Genomic DNA, 10,485 nt, shown 5'->3' on the forward strand with positions numbered 1-10,485 from the left:
TTTTATTCTCTGTAAGTATGGAGAGACCTTAGAAGTCCTGTGTGTAAGAATTAGAGACTGTAGAGTGAAACAAATCCCTCCTCCCCCTTCATAGCATTTCAAGATACTATGGTGGCCTTAATGTACCAGAAAAGATTCAGCTTCAAAATGCAAATCACATGCTTTTGTGTTTGTGTGCTACCAGTAGATGGCAGCCTCAATAAAGCAACTACACACTTACATACTCTTTGAAGTGGATTGTCTTAGATTTCTCCCAATAACCTGTCTTAAATGTTCCACCATGGACATTAAAGTGGAATAAATGGTTTATACACCATTGTTCAGGAAGCTACAGAGGCATTAGGCGTCTGTATCCAAACATGGGGTTGTTGAAGTCTCCTGTACATAGGTGATTATAGATTTTAAAGGTGTCCTCACAAAAATTGCTGTTGCTCTGGACTGACATAATTAGTCCTCTCTCTTTGCCTACGACATGTTGCAACGCCCCGGAAAGGTTTACTATCATTAAAAATTCAACATTTAGAGAGGGGTTTATTGACAGAAATGAAATATTCAGGAGGAAAAGAGGGATGGAAGACCACAGAGGGACGTTGTGAAGGAGGACACAAGGAATTGGAAGAAATTGGAAGAAATGAAATATACTACACCAAATGATGTTTGTGTGAGTGCCTTTAGTAAGTCATTTTAGTTCAGTTTTATTTTTTCGTCAGGCACCAAGTTGTGCCCGGCCTGCTGATAAGACACAATAAAAAAATTACACAAAACAGGCACAGCAGCAGCAAATACACTACCAGTCCAACAAAAAGTGCTTTCTTGCATTGTCGGACGGACACAAAATTGCCTGAATCCAAAAAAAAAATTGAAACAAATAAAGAAATATAGAAAATAACAAGTCAAGACTTTCCACATTCATTCTATAAAAAAACTGTATTTAAGATCATGATTCAGCAGACAAAATAATAATAATTTGCTTTTCGTAGCCTTAGAATTTATATGTATTTACGCATTGCTTTGAGAGGCCGCCATGTTTTACTTACTCTGCAACTGAAGAAGAATGACATATTTTCTTGTATGCCGAGGTCACTTCAGTTCTTTGACATGCTCGGGAAAGGGAGGAGTGAGTGGAGGAGTCCTCCATTTGTTACAATCTTCAGTCTCACTGTTAAATTAATTCATTAATTCTCACACACTGGACAATTTAAATCTCCTGAATGGCGGGGGATTCTGAAGTCAATCTTGATCAGGTTTGCTTAAGAAACCAAAAGTTCCTAAAACCATAGATACTCTACAGTTTCACACACTCTCTGTGTGAGCACTGCAAAACTAAAATATATATAAAAAAAATCACTAGTCAGAAAAGTGCTACAAGTGTTTAAGTCCAAGCTATTCAACACAATCTCCATAAAGTACAAAACAGGGTGACTCTGTTCAGGATCCATTCTCCGTGAGCTTCTAGTCATCGCAGCCGAGCAGCTCCATGCGTAGAGCGATGCGCTCGTGCCACTCCCAGGGGACCACTCGGACGTATCGGGCGTAGAACGGAGCCTCGAAGACATTCTTCTTGTGCGTGTTGTTGTCGATGTTGCCTTCGAAAAGCTGCAGATAAATTTAGGTTAAGTTAGTTTCTAAGCAAAAGTAATGACTCACTGAACATTCTATGACTAATATTACTAAGATAAAGCAGACTTAAGCAGGTGTAAATCTGACCCTGCTGGCAGCCATGTGTGAATGAGTGTATGGCTCCACAGAATGCGTTTGATAATGTGTCAATATCTCAAACAACCACACTTTAAAAAACATGAACTATCCTTTTAATGCAAATGCAAAAGACACCGCAACAAAATCATCAGTCATTAGATGATTCAACATTCTGAAGAGACAGACCTGTATTCTCTTAGAGAAGCATTGAAATTAAGACTAATTTAATACTAAATGTGAAATATGTTCTGTTTTCTTTGCTTGTATAACTTTATAACTTTTCTTGACAAAACATTTAATTTGAGGATCTTTTTATGCATCCAAAAAGTAACTGATAGTCTGTCTGTGCAGGTTCATATATTACGTATAGATGGATTAATTGATAATGAGCTTTAAAATACATAAACTCATCTTCATCTCAATATTAATTCATTGTATCTATCATGTGAAGGGATGTATGAATCCCTGTTGTATGGATTCAAAGATTGACTGACCTTGTCTTTCGCGGTGTCCTCGTCCTTCACTGTACTCCATGTCTCTCCATCGTTACTGTAAGAAACTTTAAACACGGAGACATACAGCACCACACCAAAGTCCTTCGCCCCCTGAGTGATGATGCCTGTGAGGCGCGCTGTCCTCTCTAGATCGACCTGATAATGAAACAAAAGGAAACGTTGTTCGCTGGTATCAAAGGACATTGTAGCCACAATGACATCTTAACGCTGCGTTCCTTAATCCAGCGTTCCTCACCTGGATCCACTCTGAGCGGTTGTTGTTGGCGGGAGACCAGGCGTTTGTCTTGCCCTGCTTATCCAGGCGGGCAAACTGAGGATGCCACGTGAAGGTGTCGATTCCCCACGTGCGGAAAGTGCTGGTGGCCGTGAGCTGCCCGTCGGAGATGAGGCGAGACTTCATCCCCAGAGGCTCCGAGCAACCTGATGTGTTTGAATGTACTGGGAATCAAAAGCAAGTGGAGAGAGACGGAGGGAAGGCAGGAAAGCAAGAGAAGGAGGAGAAGCAAGAAAAAGGGGGGACAGATTTATGAATACACCCAGAGAAAAGAGACAAATCAGCTTCCCCCACCATTGAAAGAAATTAAGGAACACAGAGGGTTTGAGTGATTGAAATCATTTTTACACCCGTGATAAAGTGGAAGAGTCGCAGACAGTGAAGAGGAATGCATGCAATAAAAAGAATAAAGCTACAAATGCAGTGTTTGCACATTGTGCGTTTCTGTCTGTGAGTAATTGTTTCAGCTGCTTTTTTGTTACAGTACATAGTGACCACTTCACACAGAGTTCTGTTTGTTCCAGAGAGCGGGTCAGGACACACAGATGCGTCTGACCGCAGCTCGATGTTATGCAGCTCAGATGAACTCAGTGACTTTCATTGTCTTTCAGCAAGGCCACATTACAAATGGGAAGAATCTTAATGGATTTCTATCACTGCTTACAAAAATGAAAGAACACTACGTCATCAGTCTTTGTGATTTTCTGTCTGATTTTAAGTCTGTTTCAAGCCTGAATCAAATGAATCATTATCAGGCTTTAGCAGAGCTTGTTGACGAGCTGACCGTCTGAATCAGGTGTGTGTGTGTGTGAAGCAGGGAAACATCTAAAACATGCAGGGCAGTCAAACCCCAGGACCAGGATTGAGAACCCCTGACTTTCATTAATTTCCTGTTTTTCAATGTGTTTACCATTGACTTCACAGCCCACCAGCTCCATACGCAGCGTGCAGGCCTTGCGGCAGACCACAGGGATGATGCGGATGTACTGCGCCATGATGGGAGGGTCAAAGATGTTGGTCTTTGTGCTGTCGTTGTCCGAGTTGCCAATAAAGACCTGCAACGCCGCACACATGAGGTGAATTACACACTGACAATTAAAGGCATCGTTAATATTTCATTCAAGGTGAGGACGAACCTTGTCCCTCCTTTGGCCATCCAGTCTGTACGTGATATAAGTACTTCCATCCAAGCTGCTCGCCACCTTAAAGGCCTTGATGTACTCGGCTGAGCCCAGGCGACTGGCTCCCTGGGTGATGATGCCCGTCAGACGCATCTTCTTCTGCATATTAATCTGGAGGTGTCACAAAGTAATCAGGCAGTTAGTGAACCTGACGACGCATTTCACGTTCGTGTGCGGAGTCTGGATTATCCCACCTCGATCCAGGGGTTGCTGTCATGTGTGGCCGATGTCCAGGCGTTGACAAGGCCTTGGTTGTTGAGCCGAGCCAACTCTGGGCCCCAACGCTGGAGACCCAGAATGCCGAAGTGCATGGAGGAAGCAGAAATCTGGGATTCCTCGATTGCACCTCCCTCCATCCCGAGCAGAGAAATGCAACCTGAGACAGGATTAGGGTTAAACGGCACTTATAAAATCTTTTTCCTTTTCTTGTTTCTGTTATTGACCTTTGCTTGACACAGATATCTGCATCCATCTGACTCAGGTCAGGTTTTTATTTTCTTAATACTTATCTTGTCCTGTTTTATTTTGAAATACTCAATATTCTCTCTCATTGCATACTTCTTCACGTGACTGATAGACGCCTTAACTTCTCACACCTGTTTCTTGTTAACTCGCCTTCCACTTCCTGACAGATCATCTTTCCATTTTACTGCAAGTGTTCCAGCAGCTTCACCGTGTTAGCTCTTGTGTGTATGACCACTGTTTTTGTATTTTTGCTCCATTTGTCTGACTGTCTATGTACCAAACCTGGTTTTCCTCTTGCAAACTGATTTTTGGAATTTGACCACTCACGTTATTTGAATATAAAAACATATACAAACTTTATGACTGTATAAATGTGAGAAGGTGAACATACGTAGCTGGCACTGCTTTCCAACATATGGTGATGGACACTGGCAGGTGTAGTCTCCATTAAGATCTCTGCACAGCCCTCCATTCTTACAAGGCTGATGGGCACAGTCATTCACATCTGGAAAAAGAAAAAATAGTACTCTACTATTAACTCACTGGATTTTGTTTCTGCTTATTAAAGTATCACAGAACAGAGGGGAGGCACATACAGAAACAACACCTGTTACTTGAAGACTTCAAGAGTGCTTAAAATAATGAGCAGACTCAATGCGTCGTCAACACAGCGTTAATGTTATGTAGGTAGGTAGGTAGGTAAGTACATAGGTAGTGGGTGGGTAGGTAGGTAGTCAGTCAGGCAGGAAGGTAGATTCAGTATGTAGGCAGGCAGGCATGTAACTAGGTAGGTAGGTAGGCAGGGAGGTAAATGTGAAGGTAGGTAGTCAGGCAGGCAGGGAGGTAGGTCAGTTAGTCGGTAGGTAAGGCCAGAATTTCAATGCAATCAGATGCTATTCAGATAGTATTTTGCTGTAACAACAACAGGAAGACTGCACATGACACACTCACCAAGCTCCACAAGGTGGCACACTTTCACAACATGTTTACAGCTGAGCGATGAATGCATGACTTTACCTTAGCGACAGCACTTTTTACTCTCTTCTGTTGTCTTCACAAGAACCTTAATGTTTGAAAGCTAAATCAAATCAATCAACGCGGTTTAGAAACAACGGACGTCACTGTCATTACAACACTATGTGATTGCTGCCTCCTGTCACTGATGAGACAGAAAAGTGCACAGCTTATATTTAGAAGCCTTTCTAATGATAGTCTTTGCATTGACACACTATGATCTCATCAATAGCAGCAATTCTTTCAGGTAATTATTGGTTTTTAGTTGACGCAAGTGTACTGTAAGAATCTTCCATCTATTTACATCTATCTAAAATAACGGTCATTGCACTGAAGTGCTTGGTATTGTACATGCCATTTCAAAAATACATGTTAAAAACAAATTAATTAAACGCAGTTTTTGTCCTACCTGCTTTTACCTTTCTTGCTAAGCAAAAACATAGAGTAAAGCCGATGTCAGGTTGACGTAATGCCACATGGGTCTGTTTAATTCTTGTTCCCGTTTACACTAAGAGGATTGTTCAAACTTAGACACGAATGCCTGTATGGCAGTGACAACAACTGATTTACACCACACTGGGTCGACTGAACATAACAAATAAACTTCAGAGATTTGCTCATGAAATGCAACTTACAAATCTGTAACTTATAAAGTCTATAATATATGGACAGAGCCCATCCCGCACCACAACAAGCATCCACCCGATGACGTCTGACTGAGTAAAAAATAGAAAATGTGGACGACCACGCAGGAAAAGCCTAGAATTGGTGGTCAGACTGTGGGCACTGGGAGGGTGAGCTGTTCCTTAAAAGACGATGAAGTTATATATTTTCAAATGACATAATTATGTTGTTTTCTTCATAGAAAGAAATGGGCCTCAGTCAAAGATCAGGAATAATGACATTCAAAACACTTTAATCCCACATTTCCTTCCCCCTTTCAGCCTTTTGAGTCTTAAATCCACTGCAATAATAATTTGAAAGCGATTTAGTCACAGTATTAAGAGGACACTTTTGCAAATATCAAATTCCTCATCTGATTTAGGTCAAGCTCAAGCACAAGTGGATTCTGTTCTGTTCTATTGACCCTGCAACGCAGTGTGTTTGCATGCCAAGAGACTTGAAGTGGTCCAACTTACTAATTAGCCAAACAGAGTGACCACAGAGTCTAATGAAAGAGAGTCTTTCATGAAACCACTGAGCTCCCAGCACATCACTTTACGAGGTGACACTGTGACAGGATTGAAAAAACCTCATGTGTTCACACTGAGAGTGCAGCCAACTGCTACTCGTACTGCGCAGCCTATAGTCACTTTATTAGAAACACCTGTTCAACCTCTTGTTAACACTAATATCTACTCAGCTAATCACATGGTAGCAACTCAATGTATTAAGTCATGTAGACATGGTCAAGATGGAGTGCTGAAGCATCAGAATGAGAAAGAAAGGTGATATAACTGTAGTGAAGTGGGGGAAAAGCATTTAAAAGTGTGGCTCAAAATGAATGAAAGTAAAACAAACATAGATAGGAATGACAAGCACAAATAACTCACTGTTTTGGCAGTGCACTCCCTCGAAACTGGGCTGGCATTTGCAGACGTACTCGTTGAAAACATCCCCTCGTCTGGTCGGAGCGATGACTTCACACAAGCCATCGTTTTTACAGGGGTTGGGGCTGCACGGCCCTGAGAGGAGGAGGTGGAGGAGGTGCAGGAGGAAGCAAACACATTATATTCAGCACATTCATTTATCATTATTTAATACATTTTCTTTCCCACCACCCCTTACCTGTCTCTGTCAGGTTACAGGTGTCTCCGCCAAAGCCGTCCTCGCAGATGCAGATGAAGGGATCGTCTCCGACACCGGTCACACACGTCCCTCCATTGTGGCAGAGATTCACCTCACAGTATTCACCTGAAGACATGAGAATGACGAGGAAAACCGGGAAAGGGGAAGGTATGAATTTACTGCATTCACTTTCTGTTTCATGAAGGATGAAACTCTTTGTCTTTTGTTGTTGTCGCAGTACAATGAAAGGAGGCAGACAAAGAATAAGTGATAACAATTTAACAAATCTGAGCTTGGGAAGTGACATTTTGGACTATGACATTAAATGCAAAAATTACACTTCTTAAATTTCTCTCCTAATTCAATACAACAGGCCCTTTGCTCAGCAGCCATGTCATAGCACAGGTATTACTGACACGAGTTACATCCTGTGCTTTTTCTTACAAATGTCTTCCGAACTCCAGGCCCTTGATTTACTGGGAGTGCTGTGTTGTTATCAGCAGTGACGAACACAGTGCTGAGTCACAGATCTCTGCTGCTGGATCACTACGAGTCACACTTTACCTTTAAGTGTTTCTTTTCTCTATTGACTCATCAGACTCCACAGTAGTCATCAGACAACCTTTAACCTGACTTGAAAACTAGGGAATGTTGAAGACTTTCTACTTCTGTAGAGGGTGGCACCACAAAGGGAAGTAGTAAAAACATTGAATGATGTAATGATGCAAGTTAATATTAAAGTGCGTTTCAAGTGGCTTTAGATTTTTTTCCCCAGAACAGAATATTACCGTGTGTTTAAATTCATTTATAAATGCAAAGCATTATTTTGTTTGTCATTTCCATGCTATGTGACAACAAGCAGTGGAAACAGTGTGTCCTCTTGCATTCAAAATTTTCACAACATCAGTTTGATTATTCAAAGTCAGAATTAAGTGAAAAATGGTTTAATTCATCACAAAAATCAAAGAAAATCAGTGTGATATGAAGGAATGGCTTGCATGTCTGGAAAAGCTTTCCTTAATGAACCTTGTTGACTTTAATTTTTCTGTACATTGACTAATTGATTAACGGGATAATCATCCCAGCTCTGACGAAAAAGGTGTAAACAAATTTTAAATAAACAACACCGAGAGCAGAACGTGTTTATGTGCAGGATTAAAAGCTTGTAGGATTAGCCAGGTTGCACAGAAGCGTGCGGCTCTTTCAGGAATGAGCAGTTATACAACATGACAGTGCAGCCGCTCAGGTGGAGCTCGGGTCACACAAACACAGACACACACACCTGAGCAAAGCATTAGACCCTGAATGTACACGATAACACTGTGGCAGCACATCCAAGACAAATCCACCCTGGCGACACATTTCCAGGTTTGACTGACTTTGGTGAGTGGACAGCTGGTTTCATGTCTGCTCACATATGGTGTTATTTGTTACCCCATCTGCACCACCTCGTCATGTGACCACAGAGGCAAAGGCATCAACAAAGACAACAGATGTGCTGTTAAAAGCAATGCATACTCTTGTTTTTACAAGGGTATGTCCAGAAACTTGTTTACATCTCACAAACTACTACTAATCTAAACTGTGGGTGGTGCTTTGTTATTTGTATTTTTTTTTAGCTACTTTCACTTTTACTCCACTAAATTACCTCTAACTATCTTTGTTACTCATTAGTACCCGATAAAATCAGAAGAAGAAGATGTTGGTAATAGTCTGTATTTATACAGAGCTTTTCTAGTCTTGCTTTACACTATAGTTTTGCCATTCAACCATTCACTTGCTGAACCCACAACCTTTATAAGACAACTGAGCTACCATGGCTCAATCCTTACTGCTCACTTTTTTTAAAATACTTTTACACCTAAAACTGAAGTACATTTCATATCAGACGATTACTTTTACATGTCCCTTTAAGGTATTTTATACAAGACTGTATATATTAAAATTTTACAGTGAAACCCTTGGCAACAGTGGAGATAAAAAAAACAACTCCCTTTTAACAGGAGGAAATAGAATAGTCTCACATGTAATAACAGAGTAATATTACATTTAATTGCCTGTTTCACATTGACATAGTACAAAATACATATTAACTGCACATATCTATCTATGTTGCTTAATTTATTTGTGTATATCTTTGTTTTTTGTACTTTTTGTGTGATTTTTTTCTCTACTGTAGTGTGTCTGTTATGGATTTTTACTGTTGTTGTGCAGCACTTTAGACAAATGTCTTCTCGTTTAAAGGTAATTTATCAATAGAACTGGATTGGATTCACGTTTGTTCCCATCATCGACAGACAATGACACACGTATAGCAGCAGGAACTGTGTAAGTTTTAGATTATTTTGTTACTTCAAAGGTGAATACAATCACGTTTTGTCACGGACAAAAACGTGATTGACGCCTGGTGTTCGTGGGAGAAAACCGTATTAATCACTGAGTCAATAATAATGTCGTAGACGTGTTCTGTGTGATTTAAAAATAAACACTTACCTGTGACTGTGTGCAGACAAAGTAGCAGAGCCGATGTTGTTAAAAACGCTGCTACTAAGTTTCCGGGACGTTTCATCTTTGTTTACAAGTACTTTTGTTAGTTCGTTGTTTATTTGTTGACGAAAGAAAAACCGTGAACGTAAAGGAACGACGACGCGATGAATGAGGAGCTGGGATTTTTCCGAGTTAACGACGTGTGACGTTTGTCCAGGAGGCGGAGCCACGTCTGAGCACGAGAGGCGTTTCCCAGCAACGGTATTTTGTTTTTCCCTCAAGAAGTGAACTCTCAGCTGTTTTTTTTTCTTTCTTTCTTTCTTTCTTTCTTTCTTTCTTTCTTCTTTCTTTCTTTCTTTCTTTCTTTCTGTTATCTATATTATTGTATTATATATATATATATATATATATATATATATATTACGTTATATTTTTATATGAACAGCATTCAGAAATTGAAAGATAATTTAAGTGTTTAATCAAAAAGTTATTTTTTATAGTATATTCACATAAACAACTATATTAAAAAACAAACAAACAAAAAACACTCTCTACAGATTATATCTAAAATCAAACATTATTTAACCCTAATTATGTGAATTTAGATTCCTGGGGTAAACAAACCTGTTAAATTGTGTCGCCATCGTGTGGATCTTACAGTAACTGCATCAGAAGCTGCATTTGGACAAGACTCTGAACTGTTGCTGATAGTTATTTTAAATCATATTTGTCACTTCACTATGCTAAATAAAATATCTACACAGTTGTTTAAGTCTGCATTGAAAGTATATACAGGTTGAGACTTAATGGGTGGGGCAGAAACATTCAAAAAGGGCCAGAACCCTAATACATAATACAATAGTCATTTTGCAACTATTCAGGGTGTTTTTTCCTTGTTATTTTGTCTCTGTGGATGTTTTGTCAGTTTCAGTCTCTTTATGACTCTTTTGCCAATATTTCTGGGAGAAGACCAGGAAACCTACCACATGAACCACATGGGTCCATTCGACACATTTGATATCTCGTCATCGACACTATGTAACAGCCTCTTGCAAATTTACAT

At 40.0% G+C, this 10,485-nt stretch overlaps 1 protein-coding gene across 2 annotated transcripts; it reads right to left on the reverse strand.

The window, feature by feature from the left end:
• Nucleotides 1-651: 651 nt before the first annotated feature.
• LOC131460018 (EGF-like repeat and discoidin I-like domain-containing protein 3) lies at nt 652-9,624 on the reverse strand. 2 transcript variants are annotated; one of them, XM_058630248.1, is made up of 10 exons: nt 9,429-9,624; nt 6,936-7,061; nt 6,701-6,832; nt 4,525-4,638; nt 3,863-4,044; nt 3,624-3,779; nt 3,398-3,542; nt 2,449-2,633; nt 2,193-2,348; nt 652-1,596 (listed from the first exon to the last, which is right to left on the reverse strand). In XM_058630248.1, exons 1-10 carry the CDS (start codon nt 9,502-9,504, stop codon nt 1,453-1,455), a joined length of 1,416 nt encoding a protein of 471 aa, XP_058486231.1. In that variant the 5' UTR covers nt 9,505-9,624; the 3' UTR covers nt 652-1,452. The 2 variants fall into 2 exon arrangements, with proteins under 2 accessions (XP_058486231.1, XP_058486230.1); XM_058630247.1 differs by having other exon boundaries at nt 2,449-2,651; nt 9,429-9,623.
• Nucleotides 9,625-10,485: the final 861 nt, after the last annotated feature.

This window comes from Solea solea, chromosome 5, assembly GCF_958295425.1.
Source record: "Solea solea chromosome 5, fSolSol10.1, whole genome shotgun sequence".
Taxonomy (NCBI): Eukaryota; Metazoa; Chordata; class Actinopteri; order Pleuronectiformes; family Soleidae; genus Solea; species Solea solea.

Excerpts from the sequence above, each read along its gene's own strand:
- LOC131460018 (XM_058630247.1), bottom strand. The coding sequence starts at position 9,504 with ATGAAACGTCCCGGAAACTTAGTAGCAGCGTTTTTAACAACATCGGCT. Across the intron at positions 3,780-3,862 it reads ACAGCAACCCCTGGATCGAG|ATTAATATGCAGAAGAAGAT; the intron begins GTGGGATAATCC and ends TGACACCTCCAG. Across the intron at positions 3,543-3,623 it reads ATGGCCAAAGGAGGGACAAG|GTCTTTATTGGCAACTCGGA; the intron begins GTTCGTCCTCAC and ends GCGGCGTTGCAG.